Here is a 22,703-nt window from a genome sequence, read left to right on the forward strand (position 1 = left end):
ACAGCTGAACATTTTCAGCAGCAGGAAGAGTTTCCAACAAACTCACAGGAAATGATTCTGTTTTCTAACATGGTTTCTAAGATTTCGTCTGCTCTTATCTTTTTGTTTCAGGATCACTTTATTACTTTATTCTTGCAGAGCAACCAGTTTCAGAAAACAATCAAACGTTTATATAAACAAATGACCCGATTAAATCTGAGATAAAGACCCAAAGGGGATCTAAAGCTTGCTTTTATTGAAGCGGGTTCAGTTTGAAATGAACAGTGGAGCGACTATGATGATGCTGAAGATTCTCAGTCATTCAGGTCGTTCTGAGAAAAGTTAAACACAATCCACTGGACTTTGTTTCCAAGTTTGAAGACGTTTCTCTTCCCATCCAGGAAGCTTTCACAATTAAAAATATTAGAAATAGCGTTGAGTTCCAGGTTTTATACAGCAGCCTAACAAGGCCTGGTTTTAGTTTAGAAAACATGCAAATTGACCCAGAGGAACGGGTCCCCCCCTTTGAAAGGCCCCTGCAATCTATACGGGGCATTGCAGGTGAACATGCCTATGCTGCTATAGGCTTAGACTGCTGGAGGACATAGGGACCCCTTTTTCATCATATCTCTATTCTCCCACTCTGCAGAATCTGTTAGTTCAATCTCTAACGTTCTGCTCTCTCTGCTTTTTCTCATAGTAGCTTCATCTGGTCTGTTCCTGTTTGGCTGTGACTCCATCCTGGAGAGAAATATCAGCTGTGCTGCTGCCATCAACACCTTTGTTTCTAGATGTTGGAGCTTGGCCTGTTTTCCAGTGTAGTCCTGTTTCTCGGACTGTGACTAACTGGATGTGCTCTCTTCATCCTCTGACATGGGAGCTGGCTCGGAGCTCGTCTGCCTGGCTGTGTGTTTCCTGGACGGGGCCGCCTGTGGAGCTGGTTGACAGTTGCCTTTTGTATCTATGCTTCTTTTTCTACGTCTGCTTCTGTCTCCTTGAACCCCAGTGGGCCTCAGCAGATGGCCGCTCACACTGAGCCTGGTTCTGCTGGAGGTTTCTTCCTGTTCAAAGGGAGTTTTTCCTCTCCACTGTCGCTACAAGCATGCTTAGTGTGAGGGATTGCTGAAGAGTCAATGAGTCAATGCTAAAATCTATGCAGGAGTGTGTCACTCCAGTGGCTGGGAGTTGGAGGGAACTGGGCTGGTGTTTTACTGGGAGCGGCCATTTTGAATGGCTGCTACTGTATGTAATAAAATCTGGATTAGATGAGAAACGCTTCCAGAAAGAAACAACTGAAAACGTTGAAGCTTTTCATGATATTCTGAGCTTTTAGCTGCAGCCTGTAGTCTCTGCTAGAATATATCTACATCTTTTAATCTGTGGATTAAAGCAGGAACAGGCTCTTCATCTATAAACATAAAAAACACCTATGAGGATTTTTTTTTTTACTGATCCCAGTGAGGAGGATGATGCCTGCAGCAGGTTTCCAGAGGTGACCTGATCCGGAGGTTTGCTGCAGATTAAACGAGGACTGACCTGCCAGCAGCCGCTGACGTCGCCCCAGATTAGAGAGAAACAGCAAACGTCTGCCAGTGATGGATGGCGAGCGCGCCCGCTGTCATCAAACCATAAAGCACTTTCACTCTCCTCCTTTGGAGCTGTTGCCATGACAACCCCCCCATCATGGCTCTACTAGCAGCATGTCTCGTCTCCATGTTGCCAAATATAACAGGCAGACACTGTGTGTGTGTGTGTGTGGGGAGGGGGGGTCGCATGACGCTGTGTCAACAAGCAGGTCAGATGTTAAATAATCACGCCATCGATCATCAGGAGAGATACCGCCGCAGCCTAATTGGACAGAGTTACAGGCTGCGTACGGAGAGCCGGAGGGGACAAGCGAGGTAGAAATGATTGCAGCTGCAGCAGCTGATTAAAGGAGCGATGGAACACAATTAGGATTCATCTGCAGCCATAAAACCATCATTTCAACGCCTCGCAGCGTCAGAAGAAGAAACTGAGGCAGAAAATCAGCTGGTTCTCTACTTTTAGCCAAAGATGATGTCATCTGACAGCTTCAAATCACGCCGACCTTCATTCATATTTCTGACCCGCTGCACTGCGATGGGACCACAGCGCCAACATGTTCTGATCTTTGGGCCGCCATTTTGGTTTTCTGATGGAAGATCATCCAGCGATCGTTCATCATGGTTGGAATGGCCTAGTCCAAGTCTGGACCCCTCTGGACTGGAGAGCAGAGCATTAAGTTAACCTCTGCCTTAAACGAATAGTACACCCAAAACATGATTAGCCTTCATTTTCTACTCCCCCCCATGCTGAACAACACTCTGGAGTACTTTTTTGATATCTCAAATGCATCTGGAGATCTGGGAGGCTTCTTGCTGTCTGCTGACATTCAAATAATGGAGGTCTATGGCGCCCGAGGCAGAAAGGTCCATAAAAGTCCACAAAAAACGTGTCAATATTCCTCCATACTGCTCGTCCAATGTATTCCAAGTGTCCTGAGTGGGTAGCATCCAGAATTTACTCGAAACAAAGTCATTTAGAATGTTTTTAGAGCATAAACAGTAGTGTATAGGATTTCCTAAAAGCGCGTTCACGAGTCTACGGAAACCGCGGCAGACCAAACCAGCGCATTCAGCTCGGCAAAGAACTCATGCTCTTCCTCAACACTGAAGTCCTCAGACATTTTTCTTTCGTTGTTTCTTTCTTTGCACAGGTAAACAGCACATTTCTTCTTCTACGCTTGCATTATGGGCAGAGCAGACGCTGAATGCGCACTTTCATCTGGTTTGGTCTGCCGGCTTCCGTAGCGTCGTGATCGCGCATGTGCGCGCTCACGGAGCAGAGCGCAGCACTTTTGTTGTGTTTGTTTTACTGAAGATGAGGAGCAGAAATGTAGAATAAACCAAACTAATCAACAGTCAATCAGACCATTGGCTGCAGCTGCAGCAGGAAATAGACTCAGATCAAATGAAGCAGAATGACTGAAAACTCCTTATAAGGAGCTAATCTGGTTCTGTGGTTCTCCAGGATCAACAAGGGTTCAACAAAAAGGTTCCTGGAACTGATTGGTGACCTTTAGTTTCTATCTGCAGATTGTTCAGTAGAGTGCTAGCTTGTTTTGCTGTTTTTATGGGAATTCTGTGATTTCTGAGCATAAAATTCTAGGCTTAGATCTATTTTCTTACTAGTGTTGCACCGATACCGATACCAGTATCGGACGGGGGCCACGATACTGCCCTAAAATGGTGGTATCGGTATCGGCGAGTACCAACCAATAGGGCACCGATACCATTTTGAGAGCCTTAAGTTTATTCAACTATTGTCACCCACTCATGGTAGGCAATAAAACGTTCTACTGGATTTACTGTGTATTAGATTTTTTCCTGCTTCACAAAGGAAGGCAGCAGCTCGACATGAAGCCATGATGGCGATTATTTTACATGATTATGGTATCGGTATCGGGGCCAAAAAATGGCATCGGCGCAACACTATTTTCTACCACTTTCCAAAGGAAAACTGAATGAGACAAGATCTGCATGATCTGAGAATGATGGAGGACGAGATAACCGCCTCTTTAATCTGCATTTATTAGATCGTTTTTACTTTTAGCTCCAAATATGGTGGTGATGAAACTTTTTAATATTTAATCAGGTGAGATAACAATTCTATTAATAATAACCACCATCATATGTATGATGCGATTCTATGCGTCTGGAGTGATTCTGATTGTATTATTTTCCTGTTTTAGATCAGAGGTAGAACGACAGAAGAGGAAGAAGATTAGAAGAGAGTGAAGGAAAAAAGGAAGACTGATGGAAAGATCAGTTTACGGGAAGAAAAATCTACTATTAGAGTAAAACAGAGCAGGCAGGAGGCAGCTAGACAGAAAAGGAGGCAGAAACTGAATGACTAGATGGCTCCAATAAAGACTATTGGATGATTCATTTAATTCATCTTAGGAAATAGGAGAGAAACATTTATGGATTTAACGCCTGATTTTTGTTGTTTAAATATTAATATGTGAAAATGGATGAAAGCATCACTGTCCCTGTTTAATATCGATGATATATAGATTATAATCCCACTAAAACCAGCAGGTCTTGTTGGGAGCTCCAGACCCCCAGCAACGTGGCAGGAGGCGGCGCTGGAAACCCCCGCCGAAAGCTCCCTGCAGCCTGTGGGGGATTTCCTGCTGCCGTCAGCAGCGGCTGGAAGGGAATAGAGCGCGTTCAAGAGCGAAGCGATGTGAACAACACGTTTCCAGTGATGTAGACGGCGCAACCAGAGCAAAGGGAAACTGTTCTGTTTCTTCGCATCACATCCACCAATCAGGGACCAGCTGTTCCAAAGGGAGAAGGAGTGCAGCCGCAGTTTAGGACGTTCTTTAGAGGTTTGTGGCTGGATTTTAAAAATCCATTAAATTTCAGCCTAGAAGGTCAGTTGATCATCCGTCATTCGTCCTCCTGCGATTATTCCCGCTATCATCGCAGCTCCAACCCCTTTACAGGAGAACTGAAGACCTCACCTATTCATCCAGGCCAACTATTCCCTCTAACGACCCCCCTTTCAGAGACATAGACAGGTATGGGGCATTGCAGGCTAACAAATAAGCCAAACGACCCCCATTCCAAAGGGGGGGACCCGTTCATCCGTTTCTATTTGCATGTTTTCTAAACTAAAACCAGGCTTTGTTGGGCTGCTGGATAAAACCTGGAACTAAACGCTATTTCTGACATTTGGAATTGAAAAATCTTCCTGGATGGAAGAGAAACGTCTTCAAACTTGGAAACAAAGTCCATTGGATTGATTTAAACCTTTTTGGAATGAGAGAGAAGAAAAGACAGAAAACTAAACGACGCTGAAGTTTGAAGTTATTTTGTGGGAAAATATAAAAACCTACCAGTTGTGAATAGTTTTATGTAGAAATGTTATTTTAATGTAGAAGCTTTCCAGCGACGCGGTGAGGCCGATGCTTCACATCAGCATCATTGTTCTGTGGGACTTTATTCCTCTGGTTCCTCATCCTCCAGACTGTCAGTAAACGCATCTTTGTTAACTGCTTGTGATTTGCAGGCTGCACCTGAACGTTAGATGATTCAGACCGAATGTGAGTCACAGCCTGAGCAGCTCAGTGTTCGATCTGCAAACAGCAGCGCGTAAAACACAAAGCGACATTAAATCCATCGCCATGACTCATCGCTGCCTTCCCCTCATTCCTGCTGCTCCATCGGGAACTTTTGTCTCTGCAGCCACTCAGCAGCAGCGTCAGCTCTGACTGAGCGCTGTCCTGCAAACCAACCTGGCATAGCGACACGGGCGGCCGGAACCAGTGCTCCCAGTTAGGGAAGAATAGGGACTGGGAGAGCAGAGAGCCGTCTGCCTCAGAGAGGAAACAGGCGGATGAAGATGAGAGCAGATGAGCAAATGGACAGAACCAGGCTCTGACTGGGAATGGCACACTGCCCCCCCCCGAAAAATAAACTAGAAGCACAGTCCACTGCATGCGTCTGAGATGTGAAACACGATACGATCACATTGTGGATTAACTGATCTATCTTCAAGCATCACACGACTATATGTGGTTTTACTGGCTTTACACGGACGCCACAGCGGCTGCTGCTGCGTAACGTCCACATTTACGAAGCCAGAAAAACACCAACTCACACATAGTAGGTCTATAACGTCAGTCTGGGTGTTCTTAAAACACCAACATAAAACAATCTAGAGTAGCAGCTAACAGATTTCTGCTAAATATTCAAACATAAATTCACCAAACATAAGAGGAACATCGTAGTTTGGTTCAAAGAAAGCATTTTAGTTTTGTTATAATTTACTTTGTTGCAAGGATTTTACAGTTTGAAGAAATAGAAAATGTCACCATATGCCGACCGTCACCAGGATGAGCATGAAGGAAGGGCTATAGATGCTGCATGCATCATTTAGAGAGTTAACATTAGATTATTGCTGCAGCTCCTTCAGTTATTTACTGTCACAGGTAGAGATGGGAAGTAATGAAGTACAAATACTTCATTACTGTACTCAAGTAGATTTTTCTCATATTTTTACTTTACTACATATTTTTATGGCGACTTTTTACTTCTACTCCTTACATTTTTACACAAATAACTGTACTTTCTACTCGTTACTTTAGTTTTGAATCATTTCAATGGAGTTACCGTTATTATTTTTCACGTCATCAATACCAAATTCAATCTAATTGGATGGGAATCTACGTTGCATTTGACGCACCACTACAAGATGAATCGACAGACTCGGCGGTATTCATTGGCGGCAAATCATTGCAGCTTGGTGGCGGTGGCGTTAGCATAGTAGCATGGACGACGAGATGATTGAAAATGAACACAACGGAGATCTAGTCCTGTTGGCAGACATCCATTTAAAATGGAGGCAACGGCATGAAAAAAGTGGTTTCTACTTTTACTTTTATACTTTAAGTAAATTTACAAGCCTGTACTTTGTTACTTTTACTTGAGTAAAGAAGTTTAATCAGTACTTCCACTTTTACCAGAGTATTTTTTAACACAAGTATCTGTACTTTACTCAAGTACGGAAAGTGAGTACTTTTGCCATCTCTGGTCACAGGTAGGAGATTTAAGGAGGACCCGCCCACCGGGTAAACGCCCGCATCACAGATTAGCAGTCCGAACCTGAACAGAACCTTACTGGACCGCTGACATCACTTCCTGTTTCAGTTCCCATTCATTAAACGACAACATAATGAAAGATTTTACTGTAGCTGCTCCAACTCTGAGAGCGGCCATTTTTGCCCAAATAAATACATTAGGGCCAAATATATTATAGCAAATAAACACGAAAAAGAAATGGAGATCATTTTTTATTACGTGTCAGTTTATGTGCTTTACTGACTAAACTGGTGAGTAGTTGAGTTTTTCCTCAATGGGAACCACTTTAACTTGCAGTTTTCTCTAATTACTGATGGAGCATCCATGTTTCACACCAACACAGCCATGGACGACCTTCTGCACCGTTTCTGGCCTTCAATCAGACCCACAGCTAAAGGCGAGTCAGAGAAGGCTGCAGGTGCGTAGAGGAAGTCAAGTATTGCTATAAGCTAATGCTACTTACTACTATAACCTACTGCTAGCTTACTGTAGTGGCCTCAATCATACAATGATGATGAGTTTGAACATAACGACTGGAATCAGAACAACGGAGGAAATGAAATGGTTTCCGTTGGTAACGGCACCATTTAGTTACTCACTGAAAACAGGCTGTAAGTTGGTGGTAATGAATAGGGGTGTAAATCACATCCATCATGGCGATTCGATTCAGTATCGATTTCCTGACCCAACGATTCGATTATTTTCGATACTCAAGAATACACCACGATTCGATTCGATTAATCGATTAATCGGTTATTTTTTATTTTTTTTATTTTTTTTTTTTACACCTTACAGGCTAAACAAAGTTTAAAGTTTGAAATAAATCAATGAAAGCTGTAATATCATTATGCAATGCACCTATAAGTTGTTTGCCAACCGCCATTAAAAAACAGAAAAAGAAGAAGGCTTCAGAGTGTTGACGTCACCGCCCCCTTGAGAGACGCTCCGCTGCTCCTCTCCCAGATTGTAGATGACCGCAAACAGCGCAGCAGACAGGAGGCCGGCTTGTTTTGTTTTTATGACCGAAATTGCGGAAAACAACTCGTGAAGTTTGACCCGCTAGAAGAGCGAGGTGCGCAAGAACGCTGGGACCCTTTTTCCAGCTGAATCTCCGCTCTTTTTGCCCTCATGTCCCTTCGTCGTCAGACTAAACTCGTCCCCACTTCCTCGCCGCCTCGGCCGTATCTAGACCCACAGCGTGTAGCACAGACCACGCTTCAATATTGAGCATAATTTAAAAATGTCTGTGTGAAGCTCACTGCAACACACTGCTGTAAGAGTATAACCAGGAAGCGTAGGAGGGCAAAATAGATTTAGCGGCACCGCAGCACGGGAGGGAGAATTACGCCCAGGAGCAAATGGATAAAAATAGACCGGAGGAAAAAAAAACATGAATCGATTATCTAGCGGACGTGTCGATGCATCGGATCGTCGGCTTTTGGATCGATGCATCGATACAAAACGATTATTATTTACACCCCTAGTAATGAAGAAGGACCAACAGTCCCTCCAGCTGTTTGTGGTGTGCAGCCTGGAAAACCTCAGCTGGACCTTCCTGACGCTTTCTATAGCTCATCCAAGATGGACGAACAGTTTCTAATGATCTTTAAGGCCAATGTGATCAGACTGACTCTCAGAAACTGCTGAAGTTTCTTCACCATCTTATATAATAACTGTAGAAGAATCAGCAATCCAGTGCGTCCCGCTCTGCTCCAGGCTACCATTACTCCCAGTTGGACCTTTCCTACCCAGCTGGTCCACTTCACAGCCAAACAACCAGACTTCTCTGCCTGCAGCAAGTTTCAAACCAGCACCCAGTTTCAGGTATAACTTTACAGCACAGAGAGCCGTAGATTAAAACTAAGAATAAAGACTCACAGATCATTGGCAACAGGAAGATGGATTAATAAGAGTGTGAATATGACCTAGCAGTTACCGTGGCAACAACCTCAGAGTGTCACATGATCATTAGTGTAGGATAAATGACACCCTGAAGGTGCTAGGTTTACCACCGTTGATGAACAACAGCAAATTGTTGTCCGTTTCTCAATTCACAAAAACGCGAGTACAGACTCGTGTCCTCGCCAAGTCTGTTCTAGAGAAGAACCCAGGAAAGTCTGGACTCTGGGAGAACGGAGTCTGCAAAACACTCACTCACAGACACACCTGCTGCTGCACACTGCCAGCCAGATTGCTGAACTAAGGCTCCTCTTTTTTTCCAACAATGAAAATTGGCCATCATGCTAGGTTAGCCTATGCTAGCCGGCTGATGGTGGGCTGCACTGCGCTCCAGAAAGATCTAGGATTTGATCTATATTTCATCTCATAAATCATACGGGACGTCATGGGAGGAGAAGAGAAAAACCAACAGGAGAAAAGGAGGAGCTAGCTGCATGTCAGCGAGATGACAGAAACATAGCCCCCTTTCTTTCTAGGTTGGCGCAAAAGTTTAGAGGGAGCAGGAGCAGTTGAATCAGTCAATCAGACGTTTGCACATCATGACCTGCTGCTGCTTTCCATTTACAGCCACACTCTGCTCTTCTACCAAACCAAGCTCATCTCTTACAGCCTGTTCCAAAGTTATGCCCCGCTGGGTTCCTCTGTAGCAACGTTTGCTGCCTGCGTGTATTTGCTCAGCAATGATCAAGCAAAGGAAAAACAAAAGGAAGTTTCACAGCATCTCTGCAGTAGCAAAAAACCCTTTGAGGGAAGCTGCAACGTTAGTAGCGAGCAAAGGCGAGTCAGACGATCTCGATGAGATGCATCGCTTGTACTGCAGGAATATCAGCTTTAAAGTCGTAGGGAAATCATATTTAAATGTCAAATCATTCTGGCTTAAACATGTATATAAATGTACTCTTTGTCAGACGATATTGTCTAGAAATTTAAAATATTCAATAAATAAAAAAAAAGAAATCAGAAAAAATAATGTTTGCGTTATCTTCTGCGGGCCAGTTAGTTCTACGTCAGCCTGAACACCTAAATTCGGCCAATCATATCAACGGTCATCTGTCAATCACATTTTTTTGGTCATAGCATCTTGATTCATATGTCGGAGCTAATATACGCAACAGTTGAAATAAGAATCTTCGCAGAGTAGTGGTGATAGTGGTATAGTTGGGGAGCGAATTGTTGGCCGTTTCGCAATTCACTAGAACGCGAGTACGGACTTGTCTCCTCGCCAAGCATGTTCTTGAGAAGAACACAGAAATGTCTGGACTCGGGGAAAACAGGAGCAAGCAGCATACATCTGGGTCAATCGGAACAGATGACATCATCACACGCTCAGGTAGTCTGGAGCTGCATTTCACTAACCTGACTCTGTCAGATTGATTTGCTCCGCATATCCATCTGGAAACCTTCCGTTGAAGTCATTTTGGGAAGGGGCGAAAATACTGGTTAGCTGATTGGCCTATGTTGGTGATAGACGGGCCAAATAAACCAATCAGATCAACGAAGCATATGACGTACTAACAGAGTGACGACGAAAACACAACCGCAAGCCAGGCTACTCTTGCCGAAACCAGTCGGGAGAAGAGCAAAAACATCTTTTCCTCTGAGAAAAGCCTCCAGAGCAGTGTTTTGCTCTTCTTTCAGTGAAGAAATACTCTGTAATTCCGATAAAACTTGCTCGATAGCCACGCTAACGCTAGTTTCATCGGCTGAAGCCGCCATGTTCTTTAGACTGAACTATCGCGCTTCTCGTTGCGTCACACCTCAACCCGCCTCAAAGCCAACGCTGATTGGACGTTCGTTTGGTGAACGGCTCCAAATTTTCTTTAACGGAGAGTCTCCAGACTGATCTGCGAGTGAAACCTTGAAAGCTCGCGAGATCAGGATGGTCTCACGAGGCTAGCATTTCACCTCCTGTTATCAAAAGTCACTAGATAAAAATGGTTAGCAACGATGCTTCTGAGCCACGAACTGACCACGATCAACCGACCATGATCAACCGACCACAATCAAACTTGCTTGCAAACCTTCTGCCACAACAATCCTGCAACCCTTGATAAACCACCAATCAAATTCACTTTATTGACTCGTGTAAAGTCGTGCACCACCAAGGAGAATTGGGAACGGCCGTTTCCCTACGACTTTAAGGAATCATTTGAATGGAAGCATATGAAACCAAAGGAATGATTGTGAAAGGAGACCTATCTCTGCTAAGGTCGGTACGTCTGGTTTCCCCCCCGTCCCCCCCGGGTTCGGTAGAAACACTCACGGTTTTTGGTGGTGCAGGGTGTGGGCATGGTGGTTATTGGCAGCGTTGGCTCTGTGCAGTCGTTCCAGACGCTCCTTCTCCTTCTCCACAAAGTTGGTGTTAGTCCCGGTGCTGGTGGAGGGCGCTCGGGTCAGCCGGCTGTGGGCCCGCGGCTGATCTCTGGGCGGGATGGGAGGGGGCGGCGGGGGTGGGGCTGGGCTGGTGGGGGAGGTTGGAGCTGGGATCTGGGTGGGAACATAGATGGAGGCGGGGTTTGATGGCGCTCGAGCAGGAAGAGAAGTCGCGGCGCTGCTATTGTAGGAGTGATGGTGGTGGTGGTGGTGCTGCTGGTGGGGGTGATGGTGAGACTGGTGGCTGTGGTGGAGAGTGATGGAGGCGGGGGGCGGAGGCGGAGCCTGGCTGTTATGGTGGTGATGGTTCTTGGATGCCGTGCTGTGAGCTGGAGGCGGAGGCGGGGGAGGAGGCGGGAGGGGAGGCTCGGGAGGAGGAGCGGGCGGTGGAGGAGCAACAGGCTGCCGGTCCAAACGCAGGTCTTTATTCTCCTGGCTGAGGCGGTCCAGTTGGACCTCCAGTTCCTCGATTCGCCGCCGCTGCGTTTCCAGAAGCTTCTGCTGGCTCTCGATGATGTTGTTGAGCTCTAGCAGGTACTCCACAGCGCGGTTCGGGCTCTCCGGACTGCCTGCACCCGGAGCCTGGCTGGCATCCATGACGGCGGGCTGAGACCGAACGCACCGGCGCAGGATTTAAAGGAGGGTCACTGATGGTCCGCTTAGGTCCCGCTGGAGCTAAATGAGCTGAAAGAAAGGTCTAATCTACTGGCTAAACTACACCCTGCAGCCCTGAGGCCTACACCTTCAGACAGGAAGTTCCCCAACCCTCCCCCCCACCGGAGGTGAGTGGGGGGGAGAGGACCTTTCCCCTATAAGTTCTGATTTAAAAATCAAGATGAGTGTCTTCCCTGAGTGCTGCGGGCAGGAAGTCCATCAGGGCGAAGCAGCATTCCCTGCCCTGGCGTTCCCAGCAGAGCGAGCAGATCCCACAGACACGATGTTCCAACTGCTCAGCGATTCTCACTGATCTCCATCCAGGACTGAAGCTTCCAGTATCAGACGGCTGTCTGTCTGTCTCTGTGGAGGAACTGTATCAGGGCCCGCAGCTCCTGGTTCATCCTGCAGAGGGAGCAGCTCTGCAACACGTCGACTAATCCCCGGCTTCCCTGCAGCGCCTCATGACGTCATCCTGGGATCAGGAAAACGCTGTAATGTTCCAACACTTCTCTTAAATCATAAAAAGCCAACGGATAGCGTCAGACAACAATCATCTTCTGTTGTAGGCGGAGGATGGCGACCCCGTTTGTTCCATCCTGCAGGCTGCATGAAACTGGGCAGGATCTCTGGACCCTCACTTATAATCACAGCTCCAAGGACACGATGAGGCGTCCAGGATCATTCCTTCCAATGACGCTTCCCGTTCTGCTTCTTCCTGCCGAAATACATGAAGGAAGAAGAGAGAGAAGTGGATGAGAAGCAGAATCAACAGGTAATCCGACCTACAATGATTTCCTGCAGGCGTTTCTGAAGCAACTAACTCATGTTCCCTTCCTGATCTCACCAACCGATCTTTCCTCTCACTCCTCTCCCTCCCTTTGTTCTCTCTGGTCACATGCACGGTTTCCGCCTTCAGAAAAATCCTCCCAAATTCAGCATCTCCTCCCACACTCCATCACTATTCATCTCCACATGCCTCTCCATCTCTTCGCTTCTCTCCCTCAGAGCTTCCAGCTTACTACATGTGCAGCATTAAATTGGTGTCAAATGTCAAATATATTTATACTGAATATTTCAGCTGGAGCTCACCAAAGACAGTATGCAAGAAAAACAAACACTGTCAAAGGAAAAAGACGGATCTATGTGGAATGGAGAGACATTTAGTAAATGGATGTTTGCAAATAAGCAAAAGATCTCCAAACTGGTGGCATCGTTTCATTCCAATCAAAACCAGTTGGACTTCGGCCTGGTTCTGCTGGAGGTTTCTTCCTGTTCAAAGGGAGTTTTTCCTCTCCACTGTTGCTACAAGCATGCTTAGTGTGAGGGATTGCTGAAGAGTCAATGAGTCGATGCAATCAGCTGGCTTTCCTTAGATAGAAAACTTTGAATCAATCTGACTGGATGATCTGGTTGGTCTGGATCTATAAAGTGACTTGATGTGAAAAGGAGCTATAGAAATCAACTGAATTTAAATATATTAAATCTGAGTTTAGACAAATATGACATTAAAAACTAAGAATTTACCAAACTGGGGTTTAAAGCAGTGGAAAAGTTACAATCAGGCTTTTAGCTAGCAATGCGTACTTTGATAAAACAATGACAAATTGTACGCCGTTTCTGGGGTGTATGGCTTTGGTACGCCCTAATTTACCGTGAGAAACTTTGCTCAAAAGTTCAAAATTTCCCAAGCAGCAGCTGCTGGAGTTGGAGACATTGACCTTTAGCTGCTGGACGCGCCGCATCAACCAATGAGAGCAGCTGATCTGGGAGCTGGCAGGGAGTCAGACGCAGCACTGCTGATGCAGAGCGCTATGATCACTCCTCTGAAACAGTTTATTAACGCCTAAATTAACTTCAAATGTAGAAACCTGCCGGCAGAATATGTTGGCTTTTATTATCCTGCTGCCTGCAGTTTGTAGCACAGACCTGAAAAACGCTAACATCTACTTCCAGCCGCCACCAACAGGAGGGGAAAACCCTGGAGAGGCGAGCGGGCCTGAGGCAGCTGCTGCTGGGGATTCCCAGTGACAGCGCAGCGCCGGTATGTGGGGGTCTGAGCGGCTCCCACAGAGAAATAATCTTTGAAGGCAGGATGGTAATCTGGATGAACTGACTGCACAGACCATGTTTTCAGGAGGACTTTCTCACTTCAACATAGATGAAAAACTACTTTCTACCCGCTGATCACAGCTAATATAGCAAAGCTGCTCTCTGGCGTCGAACACAGGAGCCTAAATCCTAAAGCAGAGGTCGGATCCAAACCCACCTGGTGGCTAATGCGGACATAAACAGATTTAAAACATTTATAAATTACTGCATGTTGACCGACAGTGTCTAAACTTCCCTTGCGCCTCTTCTCCTGTTAATACGGTAAAGCCATGGGGAGCGTCCGGCTCCAGGCTGCACGTGATCCAAATGAGCCAATGAGCTGTCAGTCTGGGTTGCTGCTGCTGCTACTTTTAGACACAGCAGGCAAACCTGTGGCAAGCCGGGCGATGGGAAAGAAGGAGAAGACCATGAGAAAAAGAGAGCAGAGAAAGTGTGGACTGCTGGAAGAACTGCGGTGAACTGGTGAAAGAAAAGTGAAATGGCGTGCTCAAAGATGAACCTGCACATTTAGAGGATGTTTGGCTCAACCTGCTGCTGTGAAGCAGGATTCTCCACCATGAACAGAATCAACAATAAATCTGGATCCAGGCTCAGAATGAGCTCCTTGATATGTGCTTGAGAATGGCTTAGTCTCCGGTTAAACCCAGGTTTAAAGCCTTGCAGGGCAGCCTAAAGCCCACTGCCAACATTAAGACAGAAAAAAGAAAGAAAATAACAAACCATCAGTTCAGGGGTTTGAGAAAATATGGGAATCAGGAAATTATCTATAAACCAAACTGAACGATTGTTGTTCTCTACTTCAAAACGTAACATTGATGCATAAAAACCTTATTTTATTTTGATGTTTAATTCTGTTTAAAGTAACAGATTATAATGAGAAAGCTCTCTGGACCTTCGCTGGTTGATGTAGAGAATCAAACAAATAAGCCCGTCATCATCATGGGCCAGGAAATGTCGTGTTCCCAGGAAACGCATTTCCTCCTAATCCTCCCTGATTTGTTTCGTCTTCCAAGGTTTTCCGCCGCTGTGACATCATCCATCATACATCTTCGCGTCACGATGATGTCACAATATATGAGGCGCATGTATGAGGGGCTGTGAGGCGCGTGTATGAGGGGCCGTGAGGCGCGTGTATGAGGGGCCGTGAGGCGCGTGTATGAGGGGCCGTGAGGCGCGTGTATGAGGGGCCGTGAGGCGCGTGTATGAGGGGCCGTGAGGCGCGTGTGTGAGGCGCGTGTATGAGGGGCCGTGAGGCGCGTGTATGAGGGGCCGTGAGGCGCGTGTATGAGGGGCCGTGAGGCGCGTGTATGAGGGGCCATCAGGCGCGTGTATGAGGGGCCATCAGGCGCATGTATGAGGGGCCGTGAGGCGCATGTATGAGGGGCCATCAGGCGCGTGTATGAGGGGCCATCAGGCGCGTGTATGAGGGGCCGTGAGGCGCGTGTATGAGGGGCCGTGAGGCGCGTGTATGAGGGGCCGTGAGGCGCGTGTATGAGGGGCCGTGAGGCGCGTGTATGAGGGGCCGTGAGGCGCGTGTATGAGGGGCCGTGAGGCGCGTGTGTGAGGGGCCGTGAGGCGCGTGTGTGAGGCGCGTGTATGAGGGGCCGTGAGGCGCGTGTATGAGGGGCCGTGAGGCGCGTGTATGAGGGGCCGTGAGGCGCGTGTATGAGGGGCCGTGAGGCGCGTGTATGAGGGGCCGTGAGGCGCGTGTATGAGGCGCGTGTATGAGGGGCCGTGAGGCGCGTGTGTGAGGCGCGTGTATGAGGGGCCGTGAGGCGCGTGTATGAGGGGCCGTGAGGCGCGTGTATGAGGGGCCATCAGGCGCGTGTATGAGGGGCCATCAGGCGCATGTATGAGGGGCCGTGAGGCGCATGTATGAGGGGCCATCAGGCGCGTGTATGAGGGGCCATCAGGCGCGTGTATGAGGGGCCGTGAGGCGCGTGTATGAGGGGCCGTGAGGCGCGTGTATGAGGGGCCGTGAGGCGCGTGTATGAGGGGCCGTGAGGCGCGTGTATGAGGGGCCGTGAGGCGCGTGTATGAGGGGCCGTGAGGCGCGTGTATGAGGGGCCGTGAGGCGCGTGTATGAGGGGCCGTGAGGCGCGTGTATGAGGGGCCGTGAGGCGCGTGTGTGAGGCGCGTGTATGAGGGGCCGTGAGGCGCGTGTATGAGGGGCCGTGAGGCGCATGTATGAGGGGCCGTCAGGCGCGTGTATGAGGGGCCGTCAGGCGCGTGTATGAGGGGCCGTCAGGCGCGTGTATGAGGGGCCGTCAGGCGCGTGTATGAGGGGCCGTGAGGCGCGTGTATGAGGGGCCGTGAGGCGCGTGTATGAGGGGCCGTGAGGCGCGTGTATGAGGGGCCGTGAGGCGCGTGTGTGAGGCGCGTGTATGAGGGGCCGTGAGGCGCGTGTGTGAGGCGCGTGTATGAGGGGCCGTGAGGCGCGTGTATGAGGGGCCGTGAGGCGCGTGTATGAGGGGCCGTCAGGCGCGTGTATGAGGGGCCGTCAGGCGCGTGTATGAGGGGCCGTCAGGCGCGTGTATGAGGGGCCGTCAGGCGCGTGTATGAGGGGCCGTGAGGCGCGTGTATGAGGGGCCGTGAGGCGCGTGTATGAGGGGCCGTGAGGCGCGTGTATGAGGGGCCGTGAGGCGCGTGTATGAGGGGCCGTCAGGCGCGTGTATGAGGGGCCGTCAGGCGCGTGTATGAGGGGCCGTCAGGCGCGTGTATGAGGGGCCGTGAGGCGCGTGTATGAGGGGCCGTGAGGCGCGTGTATGAGGGGCCGTGAGGCGCGTGTATGAGGGGCCGTCAGGCGCGTGTATGAGGGGCCGTCAGGCGCGTGTATGAGGGGCCGTCAGGCGCGTGTATGAGGGGCCGTCAGGCGCGTGTATGAGGGGCCGTCAGGCGCGTGTATGAGGGGCCGTCAGGCGCGTGTATGAGGGGCCGTCAGGCGCGTGTATGAGGGGCCATCAGGCGCGTGTATGAGGGCCATCAGGCGCGTGTATGAGGGGCCATCAGGCGCGTGTATGAGGGGCCATCAGGCGCGTGTATGAGGGGCCATCAGGCGCGTGTATGAGGGGCCATCAGGCGCGTGTATGAGGGGCCATCAGGCGCGTGTATGAGGGGCCATCAGGCGCGTGTATGAGGGGCCATCAGGCGTGTGTGTGTGTATGAGGGGCCATCAGGCGCGTGTATGAGGGGCCATCAGGCGCGTGTATGAGGGGCCATCAGGCGCGTGTATGAGGGGCCATCAGGCGCGTGTATGAGGGGCCATCAGGCGCGTGTATGAGGGGCCATCAGGCGCGTGTATGAGGGGCCATCAGGCGCGTGTATGAGGGGCCATCAGGCGCGTGTATGAGGGGCCATCAGGCGCGTGTATGAGGGGCCATCAGGCGCGTGTATGAGGGGCCATCAGGCGCGTGTATGAGGGGCCATCAGGCGCGTGTATGAGGGGCCATCAGGCGCGTGTATGAGGGGCCATCAGGCGCGTGTATGAGGGGCCATCAGGCGCGTGTATGAGGGGCCATCAGGCGCGTGTATGAGGGGCCATCAGGCGCGTGTATGAGGGGCCATCAGGCGCGTGTATGAGGGGCCATCAGGCGCGTGTATGAGGGGCCATCAGGCGCGTGTATGAGGGGCCATCAGGCGCGTGTATGAGGGGCCATCAGGCGCGTGTATGAGGGGCCATCAGGCGCGTGTATGAGGGGCCATCAGGCGCGTGTATGAGGGGCCATCAGGCGCGTGTATGAGGGGCCATCAGGCGCGTGTATGAGGGGCCATCAGGCGCGTGTATGAGGGGCCATCAGGCGCGTGTATGAGGGGCCATCAGGCGCGTGTATGAGGGGCCATCAGGCGCGTGTATGAGGGGCCATCAGGCGCGTGTATGAGGGGCCATCAGGCGTGTGTATGAGGGGCCATCAGGCGTGTGTATGAGGGGCCATCAGGCGTGTGTATGAGGGGCCATCAGGCGTGTGTATGAGGGGCCATCAGGCGCGTGTATGAGGGGCCATCAGGCGCGTGTATGAGGGGCCATCAGGCGCGTGTATGAGGGGCCATCAGGCGTGTGTATGAGGGGCCATCAGGCGTGTGTATGAGGGGCCATCAGGCGCGTGTATGAGGGGCCATCAGGCGCGTGTATGAGGGGCCATCAGGGGCGTGTATGAGGGGCCATCAGGCGCGTGTATGAGGGGCCATCAGGCGCGTGTATGAGGGGCCATCAGGCGCGTGTATGAGGGGCCATCAGGCGCGTGTATGAGGGGCCATCAGGCGCGTGTATGAGGGGCCATCAGGCGCGTGTATGAGGGGCCATCAGGCGCGTGTATGAGGGGCCATCAGGCGTGTGTATGAGGGGCCATCAGGTGTGTGTATGAGGGGCCATCAGGCGTGTGTATGAGGGGCCATCAGGTGTGTGTATGAGGGGCCATCAGGCGTGTGTATGAGGGGTTCCCAGTGGAGTCCAGCTTTAAACCCCAACCTGAGCTCCAAGCTCAGCTAAGCCAGAAATATTGAGCCTGTTAATGAGCTACCAACGGAAATGAGCTGCTGGAGCAGGAAAGCTCTACAACCTGCAGGACAGCGGCCCTCAGGGGCCCACTTTGCCTGATATAAACCTGGAACTAAACGCTATTTCTGACATTTTGAATTGAAAAGCTTCCTGGATGGAAGAGAAACGTCTTCAAACTTGGAAACAAAGTCCAGAGGATTTATTTGAACTTTTTTGGAATTAATCAGATTAATCAATTATTGAAATAATCATCAACCAATTTAGTAATTGATGAATCGTGAAACAGGAGTATAGAGCCCAATAAATAATCCTTTAGCCGACAGAGCGACGCACGTAGAGCAGGAATTATATCAAAGTTGTAAAATAATATAAGGAAACATTCGGATATAAATCCTTGTTTCTGTGTCGGTATGTTTGAGTTTCAGCTGGTTTAATTCCACAAAAAGTCTTCTTTAAGGAACCTTTGGCTTCCTGATTATCAATCGATTAATGGAAAAAAGAATCAACAGTTGAAGCCCTGACAGGAACCAAACGCACCTTTCATTTCCTCCAGATTATTTTCCAACAAATTAAACTAATTCTCAGGTTTCTAGCCGATGGAAGTCAGCATTGGGCCTAAATAACGACCAACTTTCCGTTTCATTCAGTTCTTCATGGATCCCAGAGGGATTCTAGATGCTTACGCACCTGATGGCTCTTTTTTTCCAACAGGTTGTTGTAGATATAGACAGCCGTGTGTAGAAGCTGATCTAATAATGACGCTCCTGATGCTCGTCACTCTCAGAGGACAGAGAGCCAGAAATAATCTGGATTGTGTGAATAACTCCTGCATCATCGTGAACTTCCTTCCAGGAATCCTCCTGAAGGAGCTTCTGGATCTGTAAAGCGTTTGGTGAATGAATCCTTCAGGTTTAAGATGAAACTTTAAAGGTTTTCCTCCACCCATAAATCCAGGAACATTTCTGCTTTGTTTAAGAGAAGAACAGTGATGTTTATCTGGTTAATCTGCATCCATCCGAGCGGCTGCTGGGATTAGAGCTGCAGGCAGGTCATCAGCTGCATCCTTCCCATCCCTCATAGAATCTGGCCGTAATCTAACAGCAGCGCCGCTACTCTAAGCGCCTGTTTTACAGTCATGTTCTCCGCCACTCGTTCAGCCCACGCATCATTTCCACGCACAGCCTCCCTCCATCTGCAGCCGCGGCAGCGGCGCTAATCGCAGACGGCACGTTCCGCACACGGCGGCCTATTTAACCAGCATGTGACACGACACGGCAAACAGAACCACAACAGAACCGGAGCCTCACAGGTTTCAGCCGCTCCTGGGGAGGTGATGGAGGGAGGAGTATCGATCCCAGCTCATTCCTCCTTCCCCTCCTCCGCTGCTGTCATCATCATCATCATCATCTCCTTTGGTAGAAAAAAAAAAAAAAAGAAGCTGCCTCCACTTCAAGGTTTTCTTCTCTTCTTGTTGATCAGATGGAGATCAGTTCCACACCTCCTTCTCCTTCCCTCTGCTGCTGCAGGCCAGGCTCCTTCTCTCCTCCTCCTCCTTCAGCCGAGTCAGTCGCCTCCTAATTATCATTTCTCTGCGGCTGAAAGCCCGGCGATGCGCTGCAGCAGGGCTGACGATCGTCCTGTCCTCACGAGTGTGAGAACGGACGACGCCGGGGTTGTTATCAGTGAGGGAACATGGGGGGGGGGGGGCTGGTTGGGGGTCGGTCCTCTAACTGAAGGAGAGGAGGAGGAGGAGGTGTTGAGTCCAGATGGATGATGGATGCAGAGAAGTGTTGCAACAGTGGAGAGAAGGGAGGGAGGAAGAGGAGGGGGGGGGCAGCAGCCTCTGTAATCAGACTGCTTAACCAATCAGGCAATACATTATGACCAGCATGGCTGTGTAGTTTGATGCCTTCCTGGAATGATGGAAACATTCCTCAGACCCTGAAGCTCATTGGTTCCTTAATTCAATTCTATTCAGTTTATTTCTATAGCTCCAATTCACATCATGTCATCTCAGGTCACTTTCCAGTTCACCAGATCATCCAGTCAGATTGATTCAAAGTTTTCTATCTAAGGTAAACCAGCTGATTGCATCGACTCATTGACTCTTCAGCAATCCCTCACACTAAGCATGCTTGTAGCGACAGTGGAGAGGAAAAAACTCCCTTTGAACAGGAAGAAACCTCCAGCAGAACCAGGCTCAGTGTGAGCGGCCATCTGCTGAGGCCCACTGGGGTTCAAGGAGACAGAAGCAGACATAGAAAAAGAAGCATAGATATAAAAGGCAACTGTCAACCAGCTCCACAGGCGGCCCCGTCCAGGAAACACACAGCCAGGCAGACGAGCTCCGAGCCAGCTCCCATGTCAGAGGATGAAGAGAGCACATCCAGTTAGTCACAGTCAGAGAAACAGGACTACACTGGAAAACAGGCCAAGCTCCAACATCTAAAAACAATAAGCATGATTCTGGAAAACTGACTTGTGACTCAACTATTAAAACTGGACATTTTGACTCAGGTAAACCAGCTTGGTTCCACCAATACTGCCCCCCTTTTTTTACGGGAGGTTAGCTTAGCATCCAGACTGGTCTGTAAGCGGATCTATAAACCCTCTATAAACAAAGGTGTTGATGGCAGCAGCACAGCTGATATTTCTCTCCAGGATGGAGTCACAGCCAAATAGGAACAGACCAGATGAAGCTACTATGAGAAAAAGCAGAGAGAGCAGAACGTTAGAGATTGAACTAACAGATTCTGCAGAGTGGGAGAATAGAGATAGAATGAAGCAGAATGTTGAAAAAGGGGTCCCTATGTCCTCCAGCAGTCTAAGCCTATAGCAGCAGAACTATAGAGATAGAATGATGAAAAAGGAGTCCCTATGAGTCAGATTCTACTGCTTATAAACCGCCGCTGGAAAAGGACAGTCTATAGAAATAAACTTAACAGACTCATTCTTCATTCCAACTAAATTCACAGAAATGTTTTAGCTTAGAAAGCAGAAACCAGAACAAACTTCCTTCAAGTTAAAATAAACAAATGTTTTTAGAGCTAAAGTGTCAAACGTTTAGGTTTTTCTCATTTGTTTGGGTAAATTTCAGCCTGATCGCGAGTTGTGTGTTGTGTAGTATAAGGGGGTAACGAGGGGCGAACAGCCTCTAACGACCCCCTCCAGTTCAGGACTCATAAGGTCAGCAGAAAATCCAACATGTCTGAAATTCAGTCGGTGCTCCTCAGGTGGTGGTGGGCAAATCCTGCTGTTGAAGCTACGATCCGAATTACCAGAACCTCCAGCACTGAGCATGTGCAAACGATGGGAGTTCTTCTACTTCCAGATTGACGATTCCGACCAGCGCCGTCTCTCGGCGCCGAGTTTGACGTGTGGTTTTTAGACGCACAGTGTGAGCAGGTAGATCGCATCAGAGCGTCGGGCCGTATAGTGGAAGAGCAAACATCGCGAGCTGGGAACGTTTAAAGTTTGAGTTGTAGCAGAGTACAACCATTAAAAATATCGTACAATGTATTCTCGGCTTAAGTCTGGCAAACGCTGAGATTTTTAGACTTTTTGATGCGTTTTCCATTTGTGCGATGAGTTTGGGGATGGTAACGACTTTTGGCCAAATCGTGGAACATGTTTGATATTTTGGTCGTGAGCGAATCTAAAGTTGAAGCGGTGACACAACCAGACCTCAGAGATTTTAGCAGGAATTCTGCGAAAAACAAAAACAGAGTTTCTGTCTTCTGTTATTAGCTAACGCCGTTTCTTGCGCTGAATGTGCGATTAGTGAGATCGCATCGCAGGCTGTGGATTTCTGGACTCTGTGATTGATTCGCACAATTTGAGTTGGGGCTGCGAGCAAAACCTGATTTATTACATTTTTTCTTTGCACTAACCTCATCCATGTTACAGAAACGCGACTCCTTCAATGCTCTCTAGTCCAGAGTCTACTATCTATTTGCTTTAGCTCTGTGTTGAACAGTTCCTCCTCTCCTGCATGGATCTGTGTGGCAGCAGAGCAAATTCCAGGGCAGCACTGCCCCCTAAAGGCCTGGAGGGAGTTTTACTGTTGAATGCTGCTCTCTAACAGCATCAGGGCTCTGTGCTCGGACCCCTGTTCTTCTGCTCTCTGATCGCATTTATTTACTGCTAATAAACCATCTAACTGAGCAGCAAACTGCCAGACTGAATGAAGGGCAATAAAACAAGGTGTGTGGTGAGCTGGTTACCCCCCCCCCCCAAACAGGCCCTGCAATAACGACAGCGAGAGAGAGAGAGAGAGAGAGAGAGAGAGAGAGAGAGAGAGAATAAAGTGGGGAGAAATGGGGGGGGGGTAGAGACCAATTAAGGATCAGCTAATTAAGTCCGAATCGTTGAGACTGAAGCAGGAAACCAGAAGCAGAGAATTTAAATCTCATCCAGGAGGAAAATAAACCCACGGAGCGTGAAGTTGGTGTTTTTTCCTGCCG

The 22,703-nt window shown here is 48.9% G+C and overlaps 1 protein-coding gene across 1 annotated transcript in view; it reads right to left on the minus strand.

The window, feature by feature from the left end:
- Positions 1–22,703, minus strand: part of LOC119791975 (IQ motif and SEC7 domain-containing protein 1-like) — a 169,442-nt gene that overhangs the window by 146,531 nt on the left and 208 nt on the right. Inside the window, exon 2 of the mRNA XM_038298381.1 lies at positions 10,870–12,351. Coding sequence (XP_038154309.1) covers positions 10,870–11,576 — 707 coding nt within the window. The 5' untranslated portion in view covers positions 11,577–12,351. The remainder of the gene's footprint in view (positions 1–10,869; positions 12,352–22,703) is intronic.

This window comes from Cyprinodon tularosa, unplaced genomic scaffold (assembly GCF_016077235.1).
Source record: "Cyprinodon tularosa strain WSP-4 unplaced genomic scaffold, ASM1607723v1 ctg407, whole genome shotgun sequence".
Classification (NCBI taxonomy): Eukaryota; Metazoa; Chordata; class Actinopteri; order Cyprinodontiformes; family Cyprinodontidae; genus Cyprinodon; species Cyprinodon tularosa.